The sequence below is a fragment of the Trachypithecus francoisi genome, unplaced genomic scaffold, assembly GCF_009764315.1.
Source record: "Trachypithecus francoisi isolate TF-2019V2 unplaced genomic scaffold, Tfra_2.0 Lachesis_group16, whole genome shotgun sequence".
NCBI classification, from domain to species: domain Eukaryota; kingdom Metazoa; phylum Chordata; class Mammalia; order Primates; family Cercopithecidae; genus Trachypithecus; species Trachypithecus francoisi.
This window is the reverse complement of record NW_022681461.1, coordinates 29,301,688-29,328,860: the sequence shown is the minus strand read 5'-3', so window position 1 is coordinate 29,328,860 and position 27,173 is coordinate 29,301,688. Positions and strand designations below refer to the sequence as shown.

The 27,173-nt window shown below is 41.0% G+C and overlaps 1 protein-coding gene across 2 annotated transcripts in view; it reads left to right on the top strand.

Annotated features, from left to right (window-relative positions):
• The window catches only part of PGM5 (phosphoglucomutase 5), a 178,761-nt gene that overhangs the window by 123,035 nt on the left and 28,553 nt on the right, over nucleotides 1-27,173 (top strand). For both annotated transcript variants that reach the window (XM_033237162.1, XM_033237161.1), the window contains exons 9-10: nucleotides 3,980-4,115; nucleotides 8,132-8,315. In XM_033237162.1, the coding sequence (XP_033093053.1) occupies nucleotides 3,980-4,115; nucleotides 8,132-8,315 (320 nt within the window). The remainder of the gene's footprint in view (nucleotides 1-3,979; nucleotides 4,116-8,131; nucleotides 8,316-27,173) is intronic.

Below are 27,173 nucleotides of genomic sequence, written 5' to 3'. Positions count from 1 at the left end.
TTTTTATAAAAATATACTGAATATTCTTTTTTAGTAAACTGATTTTTCATTTATTAAAATGGAATGAACAATTACCTATTGGATACAATGTTTTCTATTTAAGTGATAAATACACTAAAAGCCACTAGGCAGTATATCCATGAACTTGTACCTCCTGAAACTATAAAAATAAAATAAAATAAAATAAGAAGAATTGAATAAACATGGTTTTCTGTGTTACCAAAGATTCTTATTTGATTTATTTTGTCTGCACACAAGGTTTTGAATAAATTTTGTACAATGATCCTATTGTTCAACAATTAAGCCTGGGCAACATAGTGAGACCCCCACCTCTAAAAAAGTAAATAAATAAATTAGCCAGGCATGGTGGTGTGCACCTAGAGTCCCAGCTACTAGAGACACTGAGGTGGGAGGATCACTTGAGCTTGGGAGGTCGAGGCTGCAGTGAACCATGATCGAACCCCTGCACTCCAGCCCAGGTGACAGCGAGACCCTGTCTCAGAAAAATAAAACAATATTTTTCCAATTTTTCTTTATCCTTTTATCTACTTCATTGAATGTCCTATGACTTAAGGTTAAGAAATAAAATAGCTAGGTCGAAAGCTGAATGATATTTTTAAAGACTATTGATCATTATTAAGTTAACTCTTCCCCCGTCCAACCTTTGCTAACCTGACAGGCCCCAGATGGTATCCCATTTTACATACTTTTCTTCGACCACAATGAGGGTGAACTTTTGTTCCAATGTTGACTGTTAGTATTTTCCTCTGAAAATTGCATGCTTGTGCCCTTTCATGCCATTGTCCATTGAGTTTTCTCTTTTTCTTATTGACTTATGAAAACATTAAAAAATATCCAGCCTATTATCCCTGTTATATATATAGCGTGAACATTTCTACTCCCATTTTTACTCTGTTTATAGTGGGATTTTAGAAAACCGTTTGATGCCTTTGTGCTTTCTGGCATTTCTTGTTTAATCTGCCTGTCGCTGATATAGCATTAGCGTTCACTTGCCTGAAAGGCTTTTTAAAAGGAGAGTTATAGCCCCCAAACCCACTCCAAAGTACACTATAATCATCCAGTGAAAACATCTGTGTAATTGAAGCATCATTAATGTCTCTGTCCCAAACTCAAAGAACTCTAAAGGGCATTGTTAATTTTACTTCATCATCAGCCCCTTATTAACCTTGGCAAATGTTTAACTTGGAGGCAAGGATATTCAAGCCAACTCACAATTTACTATGCAATTGGCTACAAATGTTGAGGTGGGTTTTTTTTTTGTTTATCCAGCTAAAAGAACTTTATGTCCCTCTAGCACTAAATTATGACATCTTATCTCACAGATTTAACAGCATCTAATGGTTCTATCTCTAGGTAATGTAATCCAGCTGGAGTTCGAAGGTACACAAAGCCCACATTTTAGAACAAAAGGGTATTTTTCTCTAGCCAGTAAATAAAAGTGATTTTTTTTTCAGCTATAAAAGGACAAAAGGTTTTGAAATGATCCCACTGGGCAGGGTTTCCTAGACTTGTTTTTTGGCAGTTGGCCATGGAGCTAACTCAGTCTTCCAAACTTCTTCCATTTTTGTAGCAGTGTGAAGAATTCACTGGATGAGATTAAAGACACTTTATGGTGTGATGATTAATGCCCAGGGTCCTGTTAACCCAGAGTCAACCACAACTGGACATCCAGCAGTGCCATTAGCAGACCCTTGATCAGTGTATAGGAAGAACTAAAAACCTGACCCTTTCTCTTATTGATTTTAGTACCTTCATGGCCACCCTCAGGTTTGCATGTTTTCCTTATTGAGAAAAAATATTTAACATTTAACACCATAAATGTCACAAGCACGATAAATGGTCTGTAGCTTTAGTTAGAAGTTGTCAAAGATGTTTGACTTAAGTATTGTTTGATCCCATTTTCAGGGGTTAAACAGCTCTGTGGCACTGGGTCTCCCTTGTCGGTTTTCATATTTTCTATGTACGTTTCATAGTTCCGAAACCCAAGAGCACTGTTGTCCATTCTCATTGCCCTGCTGCAAGAAGGTCCACCCCATGGACCCAGTCCTGTTTCTTAAGATGTTACTATTGCTAGAGTTAAAGGATAAAATTACATGAATAACCAAGAACAATTTCTGAAAGCGTGTATTGAGGAATCAGCACCTTGCGGTAATGCACACAGCTTTATTAAAATCACCAACAAGATCAACAGCAAAAATGTGTGATATCCCAGTCAGCGTTCTAAACATCTAGGCATATTTACTTGCTTAATCCTGACAGTAACCCCACGGGGTCGGGGATGTTATTGTCCATAGGTTACAGATCAGTACTGCAAACAAAGCTAAATGACTGAGCCAGGATTAGAACATGAGAAATCTAACTCTAGAGCTTGTCCTCTTAACTTAAGTTGATACAACAGTGCCGCAAAATGGGTGATGGGGTCCCCATTTTACAAATGAGAAGCTGAGGCTCAGGGGAATTAATGACTTTGTAATAACTTGCCACACATCTGTGAGGTAGCAATTTGGCTTAAGCCCTAATTCTAAAGCTTACGCCAGAGTACCTCATGTCTCACAATACAACACATTTCTTTCAATTCAGGGCTTTATTCACTTCAGAGAGAGCTTATAATTGGCTAACAGATACCTAAATGGGCCTGTGACACACACACTCTTCTGGGTTCTCATTGCACAGGAAGCTGGTCATTTAGACTGCAGTCTTCATTTGTGTGCATGATGCAATAAGAACTGCTTCTAACACTTTCTATATGAATAGCTGTGGGATTTAGCTTCTCTATTCATTCCTACCTCAGGGACTTTGCTTTTTCTGTGCCCTAGCTTGGAATATGTCATCCCCAGATCTTGGCGTGGCTAACTCCTTCTCAGGTGTCAGCTCAGATGCCATTACCTCAGTGGGGGCAAACCCTAACTATCTGTATTAATCTCCTAGGGCTGTCATGACAAATCACCACCAACTGGGTGGCTTAAAGCAGTACAAATGTATTCTCTTATAGTTCTGGAGGCCAGAAGTCTAAAATCAAGGTGTTGGCAGGACCATGCTTCCTTGGAAGGCTGTAGAGGAGGATTCCCCTTGCCTCTTTCAGTTTCTGGTGGCTCCACACGTTCTATGACTTGTGGCGGCATAACTGTAATCTCTGCCTCCATCTGCATATAGCTTGCCCGTCTGTATTTCTCCTCTTCTGTGTCTTCTCCTCTTCTTATAAGAACATTTATTGTTGTATTTAGGTGCTACCTGGATAATCCAGATGAGATTGAGATAATCTCACCTCAAGATTCCTAACTTAATTATATCTGCAAAGAGTATTTCCCAAAACAAGGTCACATTCACAGGTTCCAGGGGGACATATCTGTTGGGTGGGGGGACCGCCAGCCCACCTTAGGTAAAGCAGCTTTTGGTGCTCTTATGCTCTGTGACATCATCACCTCTTTATTTTCTTCAAAGCACTTGTCCTTATTTGATTCATCTTGTTCTCTTATCTACTTTTCTTTGCCTTTCTCTACCTAACTCCATCTACTTGGATTCAAACTTTATGAGTAAAGAAGTATCTTATTCACTGCTTTACCCCAAGATGTAGAACAATGTTTGATATATTGTAGGGGTCACCAAATATTTACTGAATAAATGAATAATCTCATTGGGCTAATGAGATGTCAACTTGGCTCTCTGATTCCTTCAGAATTCAGGTTTTACTTTTTGTTATTATTTTATTTGAATTTCAGTTGCATATTTTTCAGAAATGCAAATGTATTAGGAGACACATATTTAACATAATGGATACATAGATCTAATCATTTAAATAAGGACATTAAATCATCAAATAAGGACAAGTGCTTTGAAGAAAATAAAGAGGTGATGATGTCTACATAACACTCAATTGCTAACTGGTCTTCTTAGTTCATTTAGCTTTTGCTTTGCTCCCAGAAATGAATCCTCAGTAGAATTTTTCTTTCACCCTTAGGCTCTGACCACCTCCGAGAGAAGGATGGCCTGTGGGCTGTCTTGGTCTGGCTCTCCATTATTGCTGCCCGGAAGCAGAGTGTGGAGGAAATTGTCCGAGATCACTGGGCCAAATTTGGCCGCCACTACTATTGCAGGTGAGGAGAAGGGGAAGGGTCTCTGTATAGACCCTGAAGAACTACTCCTGGAACAGGTTTCTAAAACTAATGGGCTAGAACCTTAAAAAGGAGGCATCTTCCCAGAAGATCTGAGGAACACAGAGGCTGGAGCTGAATCACCCCTTATAGATGGTTGGGGATGGTGTCAAAGGCTACCAAGCTGGAAGGCACCAATTTCCTTTCTCCTTGTGACATCACTCTGTAATCTTTTCATCAATGCTTATAAGGTAGATGTCCATCTCAAGACGAACTCTGAACTGCAGAGCTTTGAAAAGTTACTTGGTTACTATCATGGCTGTGAGAGTCATGCAGTCAAACCAGAGGCATTTCCTGTTGGTTTTCCACCCATATTTATCAAGTAAAAAAGGCAGACACAGAAGCTGTGACAGGTTGGAGTGCTTTCATAATCCTCGCTCTACCTCTGTCTTACCTCCTCACCAATAATCAGGTTCAATGTCCAAGATGCCTGAGCTGGCACCCTTTGAAGGAACCTCATGGTTCAAGAGACCCAGATATTGCTAAAGTTTTATCTTCATGAAAAGAGGTACAGGCTGGGTATGGTGGCTCATGCCTGTAATCCCAGCACTTTGGGAGGCCGAGGCAGGTGGATCACCTGAGGTCAGGAGTTTGAGACCAGCCTGACCAACATGGTGAAACTCTTCTCTACTGAAAATACAAAAAGTAGCTGGGTTTGGTGGTGCCCACCTATAGCTACTCAGGAGTCTGAGGCAGGAGAATCACTTGAACCTGGGAGGCGAGGCGGAGGTTGTAGTGAGTGGAGATTGTACCACTCACTGCACTACAGCCTGGGCAACAGAGTGAGACTCCATCTCAAAAACAACAAAAAACAAAACAAATAAACAAAAAAACGGGGGAAAAGAAGTACACAAAAGGAAACCATTATTTTGGAAGGAAGGAAAGGAAAGATCAGTGGGTAGGAACTTAGGGTTGGGGGTCTATGTCACTTTCCTGTGGTTTAAGTAAATGAAAGTAAGAGTATTCTGGAAGTGTGGTTATTTGCTAGGAGTGTGAACCTAGGTATGCTAGATATGTGTACATAATAAGAACCAAGCCATGGGTTAGGAGGAGGGAGTAGGAAACGATGTTAACTGTAAAGAACTTGGAGGTGGGGCAAGGGAATCCTTGGATAGTCTCAGAGACTCTGTATTAAAAACAAAGATTGTGACTCATTTTGCTTTGTTTATGAATAGTTAACTACTTTGAATGTTTGGTTGTGTTTCAAGAGCTCAAGGGACAGAAAGAGAGCTTTAGGCTTCCCTTATAAGGTGATTATTTCTTCTGTTAAGAAGCCTTTTACTTAGATGTGTCTCAGAGAATAAAGAAGCCCACAATTGTACTCGTTAAATCAAAGAGATTGCAACCTTCTGGGAGATGCAGACAACAATGACATCATATTATTAGTTCCCATTTAGTCAAGAAAGCTGGGGATGTGATAGCTTGCAAAACACCTCAAATTATTCAGTGTATCATAATAAATGAATTCTCAGGACAGGTAGAAACTTGGTTTACTCATTATTTCTAACAAGTACCAAAACCCCCTGATTCGTGTGTGTTTTTTTTTTTTCTTGGCATACCAAGAGTTAATTGGCAGATGACATTCTTCAGTTGCATGAAGCTGTTCCAAAAAGTCCAACATGACAAAATATATTATAATTGACAACCTCTGACCTAGTGAGATCACTTTAAATCAGAGATGTGTTCCTCATAATTTGTGGAATGATTATCTAGGTTTCAGCTGGTGTCTTGAATAATCGGTGTTATGATAACTGTATTTATAATGTAGTTTATTTTTTTGTGGCCACGAGCTTACACGATAATTACTTCTTCATAACAAATACCATATTAGAGAATAATATGTGATAGATTTAATTTCTTCTAGGACATTGAGTTATGTTTCAGATTTCTGTCCAAAAACATCACAGAAATAAAGAAAAAGGGAGGAGAAAACACATAGAATGAAAGGTAAACATTTTCTTCAACCCCCAGCAAATGGCAAATTAAAAGGTGCTTGGGAAATGTAATTATTCCTCGCTTGACAATTTTCTTGGCAGGCTGAAAATAATAAAACAATTTCACTTTAACTAATACTGAACCTGAATATCTGAGAAAATCTTCCAGATTATTTTCCTTGTATGAGTAGACCCCGGAAGGAATCCTCCATTTCAGAGTTTCTTCCTTGAAAGTGTGTTGTTATTGGTAGTTGTCAGTTGGGGATTTGGGGGTGGAAGGCAGTGCTAGATCCTGCTTGTATGTGAAGGTGAACGTTTGGGCAAACGAATCTGATGATTCTCAACCCTAGACTGAATGTGATCTATCATACTAGGGGATTTTTTTCAACTCCTGAATCTCTTTCAATGCCTCTCTATTTCCTGCTAGACTCTCTTCTCCTGTCTTCCTGCCCCTTTCTCCTTGGTTAGGTTTCTATCTTCCCCAAATGTCTACCTTTAAAGTCACTGGAGTCTCAGAATATATGCACTGCTGAAAAAGAATGTTCTGAGGGAGTTCCTTTTTTATCCGTCTGAGGCTAAGAAAAAAACACCTTGTGTAGGAGGAAGAGAATAAAAGAAAGGGATATAGATGCAGGGGACCCATTGCTAGACATGGTATTATTCCATATTTTGCATCTTGGCTAATATGCTGATGTTTACTGGATGTCTTAAAAGATTTTAAGTGGAAAAAAGTAGTAACAACTATTTAGAGCTTCCTTCTTCCAGTTCACTCTGAGGACTCACATCCTTTTTTCTATGCTACAGGAAGCCCAAATGTAAGATCCTCCACAGTGACTTGTGTGCAGCTGCCCCTCCTATGGCTTCCTTCTTAAACAGACACTTCTAGGTGTGCCATTAGGTCTCAGCCAAGACCACCTGACATTGTAAAATATAGTTTCTTTATGGTAGTGATGGCAAATAAAAGTAGTTAGCTTTTTTCAGCACCAGTGCCTGGCACTGTGCCAACTCTTGGTATACATCATCATATTTTAAACCCCACAATGACAAATGCAATTGGTATTATTTTTAGTCTTTTTTTCCTAATTGACTTCCAGTCCCATTGTTACATTTGATACTCTTGGCTAGGAGGTCTTTTTTGAATGGAACAATTGTGACATGTCTTCCAAGTTTCCAAGAGTTCTATAGCATGCTCAGTTCCCCTTCTCCCTTTCTTTTTACCTTATTTTTCTCTCTTTCCTTCCTTCCTTCCATTTCTCCCATTTTTCATTCCATTCTATTTACATAGAACTTACTATGTACCAGAAGTAGCAGAGAACAAGACAGCTAAGGTATCTGTCCTCCTGGAGCTCACATTCTGGTGGCCAAAGACAGATAATTAATAGATAAACAAATATAAAAACAAAATACATACAGTTCGGGGTAACTACCAAAAGAAAATATAAAGGGTGATGAGAGAAGAAGACAGAGTGGGGAAGCTGCCTTAGATGGTCAGAGAAGGTCACATTCTAATGGTGACAATGGGTTTGAAAATGGAAGGAGAGAATGAGCCTGGTATTTGAAGAGCTGGCAGAAGAATGTACAAGGTAGAGGGAACACACAGCAAGCGTAAGGGCCCAGAGGCAGGAATAGGTGCAATGTCAATGTGCACTGGAGAAGAGGCCAGTGTGGCTGGAGTCAGTGAACAAGGGTAAAAAGACAGAACAAAGTCGAGTCAAAGAGGTGGGCAAGGGCAGATCCCACAGTGCCTGATAGACCGAGGTTAAGGTGTTGAGTTTTGTTCTCAATGTGATGGGAATTTATAGAGGGATTCAATAGGAAGTGGCATGATCTGATTTTTACAAGATTACTCTGGCCGCTGTATGGGGAATGGATTGTAAGGGTCAGATGGAGGAGGGGAGATCAGTTGAAGGTGCATTTCTGTGCTGTCCTTCCCTGAAAACAGAACCAATGATTAGATGACTGTAAACGGGCCACCCAGTTGCTGGTTCTCTGATTAGGTTTCTGTTCCTCCTGTGTCCTCACCAGGTTTGACTATGAGGGGTTGGATCCCAAGACGACATATTATATCATGAGGGACCTGGAGGCCCTGGTCACAGACAAATCCTTCATTGGCCAGCAGTTTGCTGTGGGGAGCCATGTCTACAGTGTGGCGAAGACGGATAGCTTTGAATACGTGGACCCTGTGGATGGCACTGTGACCAAGAAACAGGTACTTGCTAGGAAATCACTAAGACAGGTTATCAGGCAGAACCAGTGGCCAAAATGTCCTAGAACTGGAGAGGTCCTTAGGGATGATTTAAGATGACCTCACTTTATAGATGAAAACTCTGCACCCAGGAAAGAAGAAAGCCCTTGATGAAGGACACCTAACAAGTTAGTGCACAGGGTAGATTAGAACACGGGCCTTCTCTGGCCAGGCGCAGTGACTCATGCTTGTTATCCCAGCGTTTTGGGAGGCCAAGGTGGGAGGATCACTTTTGATCTCAGGAGTTCGAGACCAGCTTGGGCAACAAAGTGAGACCCCATCTCTACCAAAAAAATAAAAAATAAAAATAGCTGGGCATGGTAGCACACACTTATAGTCCTAGCCACTTGGGAGGCTGAGGTGGGAGGATCGCTTGAGCCCAGGTGGTTGAGTCTGCAGTGAGTCATGATCACACCACTGTACTCCAGCGTGGGAGACAGAGTGAGACCGTGTCTCAAACACACACATACATACACATACACACAAAAACAAACAAACAACAACAACAAAAATAACATGAGTACTCTATGTCCAGTATTCTTTCCACTTGGTAATGGATAGACCAATATGTCAAATAAATACAGACCCAATATTTCCTTCTGAAATGTTTGTAGCTGCAGGTGCTTGTATGTGGTGGCCATTATTGGTGACGGATTCAGAAAAGTTACCAAGAACTAAAGATCCCTGTCCTTGGGGCCCCCAGGTACAGGGATATTTTACTTTCTATTACCTTATGTCACTAAAAAAAATCACAGGAGCTTAGCTGGGTGGGTTTGGTACCCAGAAAACCCAAAAGGAAGACATGCAGTTCAGACTAAGCATCATAGATAAGTAGGTAAATCAACTACAGCTTCTATTAAGGTCTTGTCTTTATGAATTGTGTAAGCAAAGTTGATAGCTACTATGATTATTTCTCTTCTCAGTTTGGTTTATTTGCTGGCCATAGCAAATATTGACCCTTCTGGAAGCACATGTTAACGTTTACAGTCTAAATAACATACCTTGAGCAATGTTAAGAGAAGTTCCAGGCCGGGCGCGGTGGCTCAAGCCTGTAATCCCAGCACTTTGGGAGGCCGAGACGGGCGGATCACGAGGTCAGGAGATCGAGACCATCCTGGCTAACACGGTGAAACCCCGTCTCTACTAAAAAAAATACAAAAAACTAGCCGGGCGAGGTGGCGGGCGCCTGTAGTCCCAGCTACTCGGGAGGCTGAGGCGAGAGAATGGCATAAACCCGGGAGGCGGAGCTTGCAGTGAGCTGAGATCCGGCCACTGCACTCCAGCCTGGGCGACAGAGCGAGACTCCGTCTCAAAAAAAAAAAAAAAAAAGAGAAGTTCCATTCTAAAATTTCCAAATTCTTATCTTTTTATATATTCTTCATAAGTACAGAGTGTTAAGTCAAAGCTGCAGATATTTTGGGACTACATACAATGGCAGTTACTGCTATTTTAATTTGACTAGTATTTCCTATGTCCTCCTTGTCCTACAGTCCCTTGACTTGCAGATACTCCAAAGTCTAATGCCTCTTGTTACTATCTCAGTATTCTCTTTTTGATTAGCTTAGTTCTCTCTCTGGTTAGCTTAGATGATCTTTCATCTCTATCAAAACACCAGTCCTTCATTATAGAAGCCCTTCCCTGACCCAACAAATTGATTACAACCCAGCTTTGAAAATACACAGGGCAGTAGAGAAAATAGTGGGTAAGAATTTAGAAAACTCAGAATAAAATTCTACCCCTACTGCTTAGTAGTGTGTGGCTTTGGGAAAGTTGCTTGATTTGAGCCATAGTTTCTTCCTCATCTGTAAAATACCGATTTCACAGAATTGCTTTAGAAATGAAATGAAATAAAATAAAATACCCAAAAGCTCCTAGCTATCTTTTATGTATGGGGTGCACAATATATCTTTTGTTGTGTTTTGTTTCATTCAAGGAAGGTTGCTTGTAGACTGGACTGAATTCACTCTGAAATAACACCAATGAATCAGTCCTTGGAGATGTGAAGTCAGGAGCTCAGCTGGCATCTTTGAGCCCCTGTGCCCTGGATAGGTCTTTTCCAGTTTTGGACCACATTCCCACTTCCATTTTACAAACTTTTCTTAGATCCAAGTCTCATTTTGATGTAGAATTCAAGAGATATAAAATAATGTGTTTTTAAAAGTATCCTTAGGATATTTTTGCTCACTGACAAGGAAGGCTTAGAAACCATTCCTTTAAGAGAGTGGTCTAATCTGCACTCAGTGATGGATTTTTATCTACTTGCAAGAAGCTTATCTGTTGAGCTTATTTGTTTTACTGTTAATCCAGTATTCCTCTACCTTATCTCTTCCTCAATGTACTCAGTGTTTGGATACCTTTTCCTTGGATTTTCTTTAACTGTTCACATCAGGCCAATTCCTCAACTGGATCTCCAGTTCATCTATTTATTTCATTTCCCCTCCCCCTCAATAACTCTGACTGTTGGTTTTCATTTTTACACTGGAATGTATCTGATAGGGTTTGGCTGTGTCCCCACCCAAATCTCATCTTTAGTTGTAGCTCCCATAATCCCCGCGTGTCATGGGAGGGACCGGGTAGGAGGTAATTGAATCATGGGGACGGGTTTTTCCTGTGCAGTCTTGTGGTAGTGAATAAGTCTCATGAGATCTGATGTTTTTATAAAGGGCACTTCCCCTGCACATGCTTTCTTGCCTGCTGCCATGTAAGACGTGTCTTTGCTCCTCCTTCACCTTCCACCATCATTGTGAGTCCATTAAACCTCTTTCTGCTAGAAATTACCCAGTCTTGGGTATTTCTTCATAGCAGTATGAAAATGGACTGATACAATATTGATTTCCCGCAGTCTCTTCTTTGCTCTTCTGAGCTCAAATGTAGCTATAAATAGATACATGCCACCAGGATCTGCTCTGGGAATTTTTCTGGTAAAGAAAGGAGATTTTTGTTCCTTTCCCCAGATTCCAGGACCCAGGTGATATCTTCATTGGCTGGTGGTCCTGAGACACACCAGAGCTTCTCTGCATGTCTGGGTTTGGCTCAATGGGGGTGATGAGAGACCAGTTAGTTAATACTTAGCAGCAACCCCATTGTTGGCAAGTTGCAGATGATTCCTTTGCTACAGTTGGTCCTGCTGGGTAGAGGTGGAATCCCTGCATAGCAGTGCTGTGGAGACCCTCTCAGGATGTCAGCATTCATCAGCATTCAGTCCCAGGGATAGTTGAGTCTGGGGCACACTTTAGGTAACATAGTGCAAAATAAGCATACTTTTCACACTGCAGACATGTAAAAGACATATTTGAATTTAAATAAGCTAGTGTTCTAAAATAGCCATTAAGTACCTCGGTGCATTCATTCAGTGGATATTTATTGACAGCCTACCAAATGCATAATTTGTTTTTTTCATGGTACAGTTTTAAAATATAAATATATAGTATCTTTATTGAGGTACAATTCATATACCATACAGTTCACTCATTTAAAGGGCATACTTCCACAGTTTCTAGTATATTTACAGAGTTGTGCAGTTATCACCACAACCAATTCAGAACACTTTCATTGCCCCAGAAAAGACATGTTGTGCTCTTCAGCTGTCATCTTCCCTCCAACATCCCTCCAACCCCCAGCCCCTGGCAACCCCTGATCTTTCTGTCTGTATGGATTTGCCTATTTGGGACATTTTATGTAAATGGAATAACATAATACATTGTCCTTTATGACTAGCTTCTTTCACTTAGTGTCATGTTTTCAGGGTTCATCCATGTTGTACCGTATATCAGTACTTTATTCCTTTTATTACCAAGTAATATTCTATCACATGGATGTACCACAGTTTGTTTATCCATCCATTTGTTGTTGGACATGTGAGGTATTTCCACTTTTTCACTATAATGCTGCTATGGGCATCCATCTACAAGTTTTTGTGCAGAGATAGGTTTTCAGTTCTCCTGGGTACACACTTAGGAGTGGAATTGCTGGGTCAAATGGTAACTTATGTTTAACCCTTAAAGGCACTGCCCTACGGTCTTCAGAAGTAATTGCACCACTTGACATTCCTGCCAACTGTATATGAGGGTTCCAGTTTCTCCACACCTTTGATGCTAACCCTTGTTATTATGTCTTTGTGATTTTAAAATACTGTTATTTTAAAACAACCTACTATATTATGGATTATTTTTAAATTAAGATAGGAGGAGATTTTATTTCTATACGGAGAAACAGAACTATATCTCTCTGTTAGCAAAGCTCAGAGGAGACATAATACTGCCAAGTATCTGCTGGCTACAGGAGGCAGATTGTTGTGGTTCTCTTCAGTATTCTCTTGTGTTGGAGTCAGATAGACACAGGATTGAAGGCTGGCTTTGTCACTGCCTAGATTTGTGATTTTAGGCATGTTATTTAACTTCTTTGAACTCAACTTGAGGGGAGGAGCTAGTGATAGTTATCACACATGCATCATGGGGAAAGTTTGAAGAGAAAGTCATGCGAAGCCTCAGGTACAGTGGCAAGTACCTAACTGATGCTCAAGAAATATCAGTGCCCTCCCCCTGACCAGAATCCTTAATTTGATTGAATATCAGTTCAAGAAAAGGATACAACTATTCTGTCTCTCTCTTTCAGACACACATACACACACACACCCCAGGTGTATATTTTTAAAAGTAATAATCAGTGTGCCCTTGGGTTAGAAAACACTCACCCAACTCTTCTATTTATTCTATTTTAACAGTACTTTATGGTAAAATTTGAGGCTCAGATTGATGATCCTAAGGTAGTGGGAGATTCCCAGTTATCTCTTGTTTGGGTTAAATTCTACTTAAAAAAAAAAAAGTAGATAACAAATAATTTTAAACAGTGAATTGTTAAACAAAATTTGTGCTCTTTCTGTTTTATCCAGAAATTCTCTTCAAGTGCAGCTTTCTGCTCCAGAGCACCCAAGGCACCTTGGTGCCACTGCAAATCGTGTGAGCAGTGTTTGGGTGTGCAGGCTTAAAGTCAGAAAGTTTTGGGTTTGGCCGGGCGCGGTGGCTCAAGCCTGTAATCCCAGCACTTTGGGAGGCCGAGACGGGCGAATCACGAGGTCAGGAGATCGAGACCATCCTGGCTAACACGGTGAAACCCCGTCTCTACTAAAAAATACAAAAAACTAGCTGGGCAAAGTGGCGGGCGCCTGTAGTCCCAGCTACTCAGGAGGCTGAGGCAGGAGAATGGCGTAAACCCGGGAGGCGGAGCTTGCAGTGAGCTGAGATCTGGCCACTGCACTCCAGCCCGGGCGACAGAGCGAGACTCTGTCTCAAAAAAAAAAAAAAAAAAAAAAAAAAGAAAGTTTTGGGTTTGAGCCTCAACTCTGTCACCTCCTTGCTGGGTATCTTAGGCAAGCTATTCAACCCCCCTATTACCTGCCTTTTTAAAATCTATGAAATAGGAATAATAATTGTGGCTATCTCATATAAGCCTTTGGGAGAATTAAGTAAGATAATACTTTTAAAATCCTGGCACATAACAAATGATAGCAATTGGTTAAATAAAATTATTTATATTTAAAAAGCATCCTTGGAAAAGCATTTAATGAACCACAGGTGATAAGAAAAGTAGAGAAAAAACACACAATTTTGCAGTGTCACGTAAAGATTTGAGAAGGCCCCTTCAGTTTCTAAGTCATTTGGGAACTGATTCAAACTCACATTTCTCCCCCTCTCTCATCCCCCAACACACACACTCTGCTTCAGAAAGCAAAAGGTTTTTTAAGGCAGCTTGGTCTCCTTTATGTCCTTGACCTGAGGTCAGAGTCAGGAAATAAACCATGAAAAAAATGCTGTTTCACATACATCTCTAGAGATAAAGTAGAAATGCTTCTCCATCCAAAATGAAATTAAAATCCTGTTCTGGTGATAACCACTCCACTCCTGCGAACCCTGCTGCTGTGGAAATGTTCCGTGAAGTCTATCCTGCCTGGCTCTGTGGGACCATTCAAGGAGCAAGAAGGAAACCCCAAAGTTCTCAACCCCTGACATGATCTCCCAGGGACCTTCCTGGCCTCAATGTGGCGTGTTTGGTTTCATGGGATTTACTATGGCTGCCTCCAAGTGTCTGATGTATGTGTGGCCTTGGATGCCAAGAGAAAAATTGATGTGTGCTTTCCATTATACAGGGCCCAAGAGAAACTCGGTTTGATTTAGAAAGCATTTTCATGAGGCATGGTTCAACAACTGCAGTTCTTCCTTCTGTCTTCATGAGGAATGTCACTATTTTCAAGCGAAATCTAGTCACATAAATGACTGACTGATGCTATTTTCTTCAAGTATGAGTGGAAAAAAATAAGCCAATAGCTGCAATGAGAATAGGGGAGCACTTTGATCAAATTGCTAATAGTTAAAGAAGTTCCTAGTTTATGCCTTCTAAAGAGATAGGACAGACAGGAGTTGTGTGATTCATATGGGTTGCAGGGTGAGCCACTCTTTCTTCAGGGGCAACTTCATTGTGTAAACATTGAGGGTTTCCATCCATCATGCTAGGTGAGCTCTTTCTTCCCTTCACCGTCCATATCCCAAAGAATATTATCAAGATTGTCTCTTACTATGATCTCTTCTCCATCTCTAACATGTGGCCTAAGTCCTGGAATCCCCACTCAGTGCCGCAGTTTTGAGGCTCCCCCTGCTCTGATAGAAGGAATACTCCAATCCTGGTATTGTGAGTGAAGGACAGTGTGACAGAAGTGGCTCCACACTGAGAAACAGCATATTGCCACTATGGTGGGTATCAATCCAGAACCATGACCTATATTTTGAAAATTGACTTTGAAATGAGAAACCTTGACACTTTAGGAGCAAAATTTAAGCAACTGAGTCTCTTTTTATGACTCATCCAAATCCTATATTGTTGTTTTTTTCTTTTTTCTTTTTCTTTCTTTTCTTTTTTTTTTTTTTAGACAGAGTCTGGCTCTGTCATCCAGGCTGGAGTGCAGTGGTGTGATTTTGGCTCACTGCGACCTCTGCCTCCTGGGTTCAAGCGATTCTTGTGCCTCAGCCTCCTGAGTAGCTGGGATTACAGGTGTGCACCACCATGCCCAGCTAATTTTTTTTGTATCTTTAGTAGAGACGGGGTTTCATCGTGTTGGCCAGTTTGATACTCCTGACCTCAAGTGATGCGCCCACTTCAGCCTCCCAAACCAACTCCTATATTTCTATCTAACAAGCTCAAAAATCATGAAACTCTTCCAGTGCTGAAGTCATCTGCAAGTAACAGTTCAGCTGATGGTTAAAAAGCTGATGTAAATAAATGCATACCAGTTAGCTGATGTGGAAAACCAAGTCCAATTTGATTATGTCAGGCTAACTCTGAGCTGATTAATACCTTTTCAAGTTAAGGAGGTTATGTGGAAACATTTTGATGTTGTCCTTAACCCAGAAAAAAAGAACCATTTGAATTCAGTTCAGAGAAAAAGTACACTTTGAAGACTGATTTTGAAGTCAGTTTTCTTTTAGAGTTGTTATTTTAACTTGCAAGAAGGTGTCTGCTCTTTTTAATTTCAGTATTTAGAAACAGTAAATTGGCAATCTCAAAATCATTTTATTTCCAGCATGTGGTGTTTTAATATGTACCTTGATGCTACCAACCCCTGGTCAACAAATATGAAGAAGCTCACTAAGGTGTTGTCCCTAGCACTGTATAAAAGCAACTGAAGAACCTGAAGCTTTAAGATTGAGTTCTTCTCTCTTCAGAGTTAGCTAGTCAACTTTCAACTTCAACTTTTTGTTTTTGTTGTTGTTGTTTTGTTTTTTGAGACAGAGTCTTGCTCTGTCACCCAGGCTAGAGTGCAATGGTGTGATCTTGGCTCGCTGCAACACTGCAACCTCTGCCTCCTGGGTTCAAGCGATTCTCCTGCCTCAGCCTCCCGAGTAGCTGGGATTACAGGTGTGTGCCACCACACCCGGCTAATTTTTGTATTTTTAGTAAAGACAGGGATTCACCGTGTTAGTCAGGCTGGTCTCAAACTCCTGACCTCAGGTGATCTGCCTGCCTCGTTCTCCCAAAGTGCTGGGATTACAGGCATGAGCCACTGCACCCAGCCTCAGCTTCAACTTTGATAACATTCTAATCAATGAACTAATTAAGAGACTGTAATCGTAACAATTTATCATTGTCCCTTTTGCTGGAGTGCCGTTTGCTGGAGTGTGGTTTGTGCATCTGGAAGTAGAGTCTCAGAAATCATTTTAGTCAAACTGATTAACCCACCTATAGAATTTGGTTAAATCTGAAAGTTAGCATACCCACAAATAGCCCTTCTACATTGAGTCACAGAAATGTTTAAGTGAATGGACTATTATCACATTTAGTATATTGTGATTGGATGTGGGTTAAAAAAAAAATCCCTTTTTCTTTGAAAATTGTGATGTTGAAAAGAATCTCTGCCATAAACATATATTCCTTTCCTAACTTAGTCCAATATGGTGAAGGTCGTTAAAGGTGGATTCATTTACATCTTCATCTATTCAGTGAATATTTACCAAATACCTACTAGACGCCAGTCAGCTCATTGGCACCGAGGATACAACAGTATTCAGGACAGTTGAGATTCCTGTCTGCTGCTTAAAATGCAGTAGGGAAGATACACTGATATTAAGCTCTAATTACCGTAGAGTTTGTTGAAAAATATTACAGAGGAAGAACTTATTTGGTGTGCATGGCAGGGGGAACCAGACTAGGGCTCTAGAAAGCTCTCCATGGGGAGGTGATATCTAAGCCGTACCCTGAAAAATGGGTAGAAGGCAGCCCAGGTGAAACCGTTTTATCAGACTGTGTGCTTTTCTTCAGTCCAATGTGGTGGTTATAGGGTTGTTTAGTTCTCCAGATAAAGAGCTAAGGTTTCCTATAGGCATTCTCAATGGGATGCTACAATAACTGTGTTTAGGATTCTCAACTTCAGTGCTCATTCTACAACACTGTGGTTGGGGAAAATAAAGACAGTCAGGCCCTGTATTGTACTAACTATGCCTTGTGCTAGGACATTTTGAAAACCATGAATTAAAAAAAAAAAAATTTCTATTAGCCACTTTTCCTGTGATTTTCCTATTTGTCCTCTGAAGGCCAAACACATATTCAGTGCTTTATGATAACCTGTCAGCTGATTTGAAAATAAAATGGGAAGCTGGGTGTGATGTCTCATGCCTGTAGTCCCAGCTACTTGGGAGGCTGAGACAGGAGGATTGCTTGAGTCCAGGAGTTCAAGACCAGCCTGGGCAACACTGTGAGACCTCATCTCAAATTTAAAAAAAAAAGCAAGAAAGATAATAGAATGAGGGAGACACTGTTTCTGGTTAGTCAGGAAGTTCTTATCCCTCTGTTTCTGGTTAACTGGAGTTTTGTTATAAAGAATGACCTTATCCTGACATAAGTTGATTCCTTTAGAACTATTGTCTAAAGTGTCAGTAGTAAAATTGTCCTAAAATGTGTAGCAAACATGTAAGCATTCTAGAACGGCAACACAGTTACTTTCTATTGGAATATTAATGTCTCTGTGTTGTCGGGTGGGTGAGCTTCACCAGGAAATAAAAATATAAAAGGGAAAAGCTGCAAACGATCACAGGAACTAAGGGAGGAAGCTATGCTGTTGTCTGGGTAAAGTGTGTCTGAATCCAAAATATCCCAGAACTGGGGTGGATAGTGTGTGAACAGGGATCAGCAGTCATTGGCCAAAGAAATGCGGAAATAGAACGTGCATGATTTTGTTCCGTTGTTCCAGTTTTGAGTGTTGGAATTTGGATAAGGAATAGCTTTCAAATCTTCACCCTTCAGCAGCCCTCTCATCACGTAGGGTGGCTTTTCCAGGTGGGTGCTTTAAAAGAGCATGTAAGGAGTCATTTGACCTTGATTTCCCCAGATAGTTCTTTGCAATTGTTAGCCCCCAAGAGGGCTGGTTGGTTTTTAAAAAAAAAGGCTGGGTGAGAACTGCTCCCAAGAGCAGGGCAGCTGAGTATGGCTGGGCAGTCAGCACACTGCACAAAGGCACCCGGCCTAATGGGGAAGGAGAAGCTGAAGTCCAAGCCAGCCAAAGGAAGGATGGTTTTCTGCAATTTATCTATGCTGGGGGGAGAGGGGATACCTGTTTTTAACTCACACAAAAGCACCCTATGGACTGACTGCTGCCTGCTCAACCACTTTTGAACTCATGCTCACAGGTAACTCTACAAATTAAAGAAAAATGAGTAATTCTAGGTGGGTTTTTTTTTTGGTGCATGTGGAAAGATATGTCTGTTCAATCCAAATCTCCTGCTTTCTAGGCTGCATGCCCGCTTCTACAAAATATAGTTCAGATGTTACAAAGCAGTATCTTCACCTTGATGCTTTCCAGATAAATCGTTGTGATTTCCTGTGGGAGATAAGATCTGAGTTAGGCTTGCAGAGTCCCTCTCTTCCGAGGCCGTCCTGTCTCCAGGTTCACATGCCTGGTGTGGCCAACTGACTATATATGCGACACTGCACCAGATTGCAGGGCCATGTGCTGTTTTCCCCTGGAATTCATCCTAAGTCAGTATTTGACTAGGTCCGATGCTGCCAAATAACTGTTGGTAATGTACAGTTCACCCTTCCCTGCCTGGCTGCGACATGTCCTACAGTCTCCAAACTAACATCTGGCAGCTCTGTGTGCATTTAGCAACTTACAGATTTCCCTGTATTAATTTACACAAGGGTTTATTTTAAAAATTAAAAAAAAAAACAGTAAAAACTCTAATGTTTATTTATTAAACATTTATCAGATACCTACTCTACATAAGGCTCTGTGTCAGCTTTGGGAAAAATACAAAACACAAGATATTTTTCAGATATTTCGCACGAAAAGCAAAGTATAAATATCAGTGGTTGCATATGGTTCAACCTCAAATTGTAAGCCTAGAGTCAGAAGACCTACATGGAAGTAAATAAAGCTCCTCCATTTACTAAATATGTTACCCTGACAAGTGTTTTAACTTCTTTTCAATAAAAAGAGAAATTGGCAAGAATGACTCTAAGATCCTTCTTTCAGGATGTTAAGGGTCTCAATTGACCAATTATGAAGGAGTAAGCCAGTTCAATAAGAGGTAAAGATAATATAAATTGCAAGAGATCCATGAGTTTAGTAGTGATTTCAGAGGGCAGAGCAAAGTTAAAATTAATCTTAATTCTGCCTAATTTAAAAATAAATAAGTATGCACCATCGCATCACAAGCCAACAACTTTCAATGAAAATGGTGCTATGCCCTAGGTTTTCCAACCTTCCATATTTTGCAAATGATTACTAAATAAAGCCTTCGTGCATAGCACCATTTTGATTAAAAGTTTAGCATAAGAATAATATTTATACAGTGATATTGATAATTTTCAAAGCATTTCTCACATACATTTTCTGATCTGACATTCACAACAACCCAATAAGCTAGGCTGTATTATTTTTCATCTGCTTTTTAGGAAATGAAGGCTTAGAGAGCTTAAGTGACTCAAGACCACCAGCTAAAAAGTGATCAAGCCAGCATTCTAGCCTGAGTTTATCCAGTTGCTATTCTTGTACCATTTCCAAACTGACTCTTCATAAACAGTAAATCAAAGAGGGGGCAAATCCAGGGAGAAAAAGAGATGCTACAGTGATAACTGGAAGCACACTGGAGGATTTTTGTGTGGAGATAGCTGCATATGGACAAGGGATATGAAATCCTTTAACAACCATTCTTCACTGGGACAAAGCTAAGGTGAGCAGAACTCCACTGTCATCATTAAAGCTCACAACCACAGGCACTCAAAAGGAAGGAAAACACTAAGCTGGAACTGAAGTGTTCTTTTGATACCCACCCGCCTCCCCACAACATAATTAACATTGTCTTCTTTTTTTTTTTTTTTTTTTTCTTATTTTTTTTTTTTTTTTTATTATACTTTAAGTTCTAGGGTACATGTGCATGACGTTTATATCATGTATAACTCCCCAATGCAATCCCTCCCTCCTCCCCCCTCCCCATGATAGGCCCCAGTGTGTGATGTTCCCCTTCCCGAGTCCAAGTGATCTCATTGTTCAGTTCCCACCTATGAGTGAGAACATGCGGTGTTTGGTTTCTCTTCTTGTGATAGTTTGCTAAGAATGATGGATTCCAGCTGCATCCATGTCCCTACAAAGGACGCAAACTCATCCTTTTTTATGGCTGCATAGTATTCCATGGTGTATATGTGCCACATTTTCTTAATCCAGTCTGTCACAGATGGACATTTGGGTTGATTCCAAGTCTTTGCTATTGTGAATAGTGCCGCAATAAACATACGTGTGCATGTGTCTTTGTAGTAGAGTAATTTATAATCCTTTGGGTATATACCCAGTAGTGGGATGGCTGGGTCATATGGTACATCTAGTTCTAGATCCTTGAGGAATCGCCATACTGTTTTCCATAATGGTTGAACTAGTTTACAATCCCACCAACAGTGTAAAAGTGTTCCTATTTCTCCACATCCTCTCCAACACCTGTTGTTTCCTGACTTCTTAATGATTGCCATTCTAACTGGTGTGAGATGGTATCTCATTGTGGTTTTGATTTGCATTTCTCTGATGGCGAGTGATGATGAGCATTTTTTCATGTGTCTGTTGGCTGTATGGATGTCTTCTTTTGGGAAATGTCTGTTCATATCCTTTCCCCACTTTTTGATGGGGTTGTTTGTTTTTTTCTTGTATATTTGTTTGAGTTCTTTGTAGATTCTGGATATTAGCCCTTTGTCAGATGAGTAGGTTGCAAAAATTTTCTCCCATTCTGTAGGTTGCCTGTTCACTCTGATGGTAGTTTCTTTTGCTGTGCAAAAGCTCTTTAGTTTAATTAGATCCCATGTGTCAATTTTTGCTTTTGCTGCCGTTGCTTTTGGTGTTTTAGACATGAAGTCCTTGCCCATGCCTATGTCCTGAATGGTACTACCTAGATTTTCTTCTAGGGTTTTTATGGTATTAGGTCTAACATTTAAGTCTCTGATCCATCTTGAATTAATTTTCGTATAAGGGGTAAGGAAAGGATCCAGTTTCAGCTTTCTACTTATGGCTAGCCAATTTTCCCAGCACCATTTATTAAATAGGGAATCCTTTCCCCATTTCTTGTTTCTCTCAGGTTTGTCAAAGATCAGATGGCTGTAGATGTGTGGTATTATTTCTGAGGACTCTGTTCTGTTCCATTGGTCTATATCTCTGTTGTGGTACCAGTACCATGCTGTTTTGGTTACTGTAGCCTTGTAGTATAGTTTGAAGTCAGGTAGCGTGACGCCTCCAGCTTTGTCCTTTTGACTTAGGATTGTCTTGGCAATGCGGGCTCTTTTTTGGTTCCATATGAACTTTAAAGCCGTTTTTTCCAATTCTGTGAAGAAACTCATTGGTAGCTTGATGGGGATGGCATTGAATCTATAAATAACCTTGGGCAGTATGGCCATTTTCACGATATTGATTCTTCCTATCCATGAGCATGGTATGTTCTTCCATTTGTTTGTGTCCTCTTTGATTTCACTGAGCAATGGTTTGTAGTTCTCCTTGAAGAGGTCCTTTACATCCCTTTAAGCTGGATTCCTAGGTATTTGATTCTCTTTGAAGCAATTGTGAATGGAAATTCATTCCTGATTTGGCTCTCTGCTTGTCTGTTACTGGTGTATAAGAATGCTTGTGATTTTTGCACATTAATTTTGTATCCTGAGACTTTGCTGAAGTTGCTTATCAGCTTAAGGAGATTTTGGGCTGAGACAATGGGGTTTTCTAAATATACAATCATGTCATCTGCAAACAGGGACAATTTGACTTCTTCTTTTCCTAACTGGATACCCTTGATTTCTTTCTCTTGCCTGATTGCCCTAGCCAGAACTTCCAACACGATGTTGAATAGGAGTGGTGAGAGAGGGCATCCCTGTCTTGTGCCAGTTTTCAAAGGGAATTTTTCCAGTTTTTGCCCATTCAGTATGATATTAGCTGTGGGTTTGTCATAAATAGCTCTTATTATTTTGAGGTACGTTCCATCAATACCGAATTTATTGAGCGTTTTTAGCATAAAGGGCTGTTGAATTTTGTCAAAAGCCTTTTCTGCATCTATTGAGATAATCATGTGGTTCTTGTCTTTGGTTCTGTTTATATGCTGGATTACGTTTATTGATTTGCGAATGTTGAACCAGCCTTGCATCCCAGGGATGAAGCCCACTTGATCATGGTGGATAAGCTTTTTGATGTGCTGCTGAATCCGGTTTGCCAGTATTTTATTGAGAATTTTTGCATTGATGTTCATCAGGGATATTGGTCTAAAATTCTCTTTTTTTGTTGTGTCTCTGCCAGGCTTTGGTATCAGGATGATGTTGGCCTCATAAAAAGAGTTGGGGAGGATTCCCTCTTTTTCTATTGATTGAAATAGTTTCAGAAGGAATGGTACCAGCTCCTCCTTGTACCTCTGGTAGAATTCAGCTGTGAATCCATCTGGTCCTGGACTTTTTTTGGTGGGTAGGCTATTAATTGTTGCCTCAATTTCAGAGCCTGCTATTGGTCTATTCAGGGATTCAACTTCTTCCTGGTTTAGTCTTGGGAGAGTGTAAGTGTCCAGGAAATTATCCATTTCTTCTAGATTTTCTAGTTGATTTGCGTAGAGGCATTTATAGTATTCTCTGATGGTTGTTTGTATTTCTGTGGGGTCGGTGGTGATATCCCCTTTATCATTTTTTATTGCGACTATTTGATTCCTCTCTCTTTTCTTCTTTATTAGTCTTGCTAGCGGTCTGTCAATTTTGTTGATCTTTTCAAAAAACCAACTCCTGGATTCATTGATTTTTTGGAGGGTTTTTTGTGTCTCTATCTCCTTCAGTTCTGCTCTGATCTTAGTTATTTCTTGCCTTCTGCTAGCTTTTGAATGTGTTTGCTCTTGCCTCTCTAGTTCTTTTAATTGTGATGTTAGAGTGTCCATTTTAGATCTCTCCTGCTTTCTCTTGTGGGCATTTAGTGCTATAAATTTCCCTCTACACACTGCTTTAAATGTGTCCCAGAGATTCTGGTATGTTGTATCTTTGTTCTCATTGGTTTCGAAGAACATCTTTATTTCTGCTTTCATTTCGTTATGTACCCAGTAGTCATTCAGGAGCAGGTTGTTCAGTTTCCATGTAGTTGAGCGGTTTTGATTGAGTTTCTTAGTCCTGAGTTCTAGTTTGATTGCACTGTGGTCTGAGAGACAGTTTGTTATAATTTCTGTTCTTGTACATTTGCTGAGGAGTGCTTTACTTCCAATTATGTGGTCAATTTTGGAATAAGTGCGATGTGGTGCTGAGAAGAATGTATATTCTGTTGATTTGGGGTGGAGAGTTCTATAGATGTCTATTAGGTCCGCTTGGTGCAGAGATGAGTTCAATTCCTGGATATCCTTGTTAACTTTCTGTCTCGTTGATCTGTCTAATGTTGACAGTGGAGTGTTGAAGTCTCCCATTATTATTGTATGGGAGTCTAAGTCTCTTTGTAGGTCTCTAAGGACTTGCTTTATGAATCTGGGTGCTCCTGTATTGGGTGCATAGATATTTAGGAGAGTTAGCTCTTCCTGTTGAATTGATCCCTTTACCATTATGTAATGGCCTTCTTTGTCTCTTTTGATCTTTGATGGTTTAAAGTCTGTTTTATCAGAGACTAGGATTGCAACCCCTGCTTTTTTTTGTTCTCCATTTGCTTGGTAGATCTTCCTCCATCCCTTTATTTTGAGCCTATGTATGTCTCTGCATGTGAGATGGGTCTCCTGAATACAGCAGACTGATGGGTCTTGACTCTTGATCCAGTTTGCCAGTCTGTGTCTTTTAATTGGAGCATTTAGTCCATTGACATTTAAGGTTAATATTGTTATGTGTGAACTTGATCCTGTCATTATGATATTAACTGGTTATTTTGCTCGTTAGTTGATGCAATTTCTTCCTAGCCTCGATGTTCTTTACATTTTGGCATGTTTTTGCAATGGCTGGTACCGGTTGTTCCTTTCCATGTTTAGGGCTTCCTTCAGGGTCTCTTGTAAGGCAGGCCTGGTGGTGACAAAATCTCTAAGCATTTGCTTATCTGTAAAGGATTTTATTTCTCCTTCACTGATGAAGCTTAGTTTGGCTGGATATGAAATTCTGGGTTGAAAATTCTTTTCTTTAAGAACGTTGAATATTGGCCCCCACTCTCTTCTGGCTTGTAGAGTTTCTGCCGAGAGGTCTGCTGTTATTCTGATGGGCTTCCCTTTGTGGGTAACCCGACCTTTCTCTCTGGCTGCCCTTAAGATTTTTTCCTTCATTTCAACTTTGGTGAATCTGGCAATTATGTGTCTTGGAGTTGCTCTTCTGGAGGAGTATCTTTGTGGAGTTCTCTGTATTTCCTGAATTTGAATGTTGGCCTGCCCTACTAGGTTGGGGAAGTTCTCCTGGATGATATCCTGAAGAGTGTTTTCCAACTTGGTTCCATTTTCCCCCTCATTTTCAGGCACCCCAATCAGACGTAGATTTGGTCTTTTTACATAATCCCATACTTCTTGCAGGCTTTGTTCATTTCTTTTTCTTCTTTTTTCTTTTGGTTTCTCTTCTCGCTTCATTTCATTCATTTGATCCTCAATCGCTGATACTCTTTCTTCCAGTTGATCGAGTCGGTTACTGAAGCTTGTGCATTTGTCACGTATTTCTCGTGTCATGGTTTTCATCTCTGTCATTTCGTTTATGATCTTCTCTGCATTAATTAGTCTAGCTGTCAATTCTTCCACTTTTTTTTCAAGATTTTTAGTTTCTTTGCGCTGGGTACGTAATTCCTCCTTTAGCTCTGAGAGGTTTGATGGACTGAAGCCTTCTTCTCTCATCTCGTCAAAGTCATTCTCTGACCAGCTTTGATCCGTTGCTGGCGATGGGCTGCGCTCCTTTGCAGGAGGAGATGCGCTCTTATTTTTTGAATTTCCAGCTTTTCTGCCCTGCTTTTTCCCGATCTTTGTGGTTTTATCTGTCTCTGGTCTTTGATGATGGTGACGTACTGATGGGGTTTTGGTATAGGTGTCCTTCCTGTTTGATAGTTTTCCTTCTGACAGTCAGAAGGACTGTCTGTTGGTCTGTTGGAGATTGCTTGAGGTCCACTCCAGACCCTGTTTGCCTGGGTGTCAGCAGCAGAGGTTGCCGAAGATAGAATATTGCTGAACAGCGAGTGTACCTGTCTGATTCTTCTTTGGAAGTTTCCTCTCAGGGGTGACTCCACCCTGTGAGGTGTGGGGTGTCAGACTTCCCCTAGTGGGGGATGTCTCCCAGCTAGGCTACTCAGGGGTCAGGGACCCACCTGAGCAGGCAGTCTGTCCGTTCTCAGATCTCAACCTCCGCGTTAGGAGATCCACGGCTCTCCCCAAAGCTGTCAGACAGAGTCGTTCGCGTCTGCCACGGCCCCGCTCTTTCCCCTAATGGACTGCAGCTGTGCGCTGTCCGCAGAGGTAGAGTCTACAGAAACAGGCAGGCTTCCTTGAGCTGCTGTGAGCTCCACCCAGTTCGAGCTTCCCAGCGTCTTTGTTTACCTACTTAAGCCTCAGCAATGGCGGGCGCCCCTCCCCCAGCCTCGCTGCTGCCTTGCGGATAGATCGCCGCAGATGGCTGTGTTAGCAGTGAGGGAGGCTCCGTGGGCGTGGGACCCTCCCGGCCAGGTATGGGATATATTCTCCTGGTGTGCCTGTTTCCTTAAAGCGCAGTATTGGGGTGGGAGTTACCCAATTTTCCAGGTGTTGTGTGTCTCAGTTCCCCTCGCTAGGAAAAGGGATTTCCTTCCCCCTTGCGCTTCCAGGTGAGGCGATGCCTCGCCCTGCTTCAGCTCACGCTGGTCAGGCTGCAGCAGCTGACCAGCACTGATTGTCCGGCACTCCCTAGAGAGATGACCCCAGTACCTCAGTTGAAAATGCAGAAATCACCGGTCTTCTGTGTCGCTGGCGCTGGGAGTTGAAGACTGGAGCTGTTCCTATTCGGCCATCTTCAACATTGTCTTCTAATAAAGGAGAGCATATTTTTCCCTTTTTTGAGCGTGTGGCTGTGTGTCATCCTGGATATTCCGGCTACTCTAGCTGCTGTGGCTAGGGAGATATCATGAATTCTTTCACAGTTGCTCCAGGAATTCCTTCGAAGATTGTGCTAAAAAAAAATAATAATAATGTCAGATGGTTCAAGAGGTGGTTCTGCTGCTGACAAGGCCCCAGGAGGAAGCTTTCAGGACTCAGTGGCATGAAGTTGATTTATTAGCCTCACTGTGTTAACAGCCCTCCTAAGATCCCAGCCCAGTGATAGCCTATCTATGAAACCTTAAATCCTAAAGGGACCTTCCTTATAACAGACATGTAGCACAGTCCAGTCACTTGATAGATGAGGCAAGTGGCCCAGAAAAAAGTTATTGCAATTAGTAACTGCACATTAGAATCACCCAGAGAACTTTTAAAATCCTAATGCCCAAGTGACACCCCAAAAGAATTAAATCACAATGTTGGGGGTGAGAGCCAGGCACCATTTTTTAAAGACCTCCCACTGATTCCAATAGGTAGCAGTTTGCAATTAATGAGCTAATGGTTTGTCTAAGACCATACTTCTGAGGACAAGAACCCACCATGGTTCAACTCCATTGTTTTTAGCCAAAACTGGCCCTTGTCTCAGGATATCTTGAGAAATGGCAGAGGAGTAAACAGTCAAGCCCTGCCATGATGATGCTATGCCAGGCACTTTCTATTTACTAGTTTATCTTTTGCAACCACCCTTCAAGGTAGATACATCAGCTCTAGTTCACCATGAAGAATGTGCACGTGTTTTCATGTAGCCTGTGGATCCTTGCTAAATGTGAGGGGAGGCTCT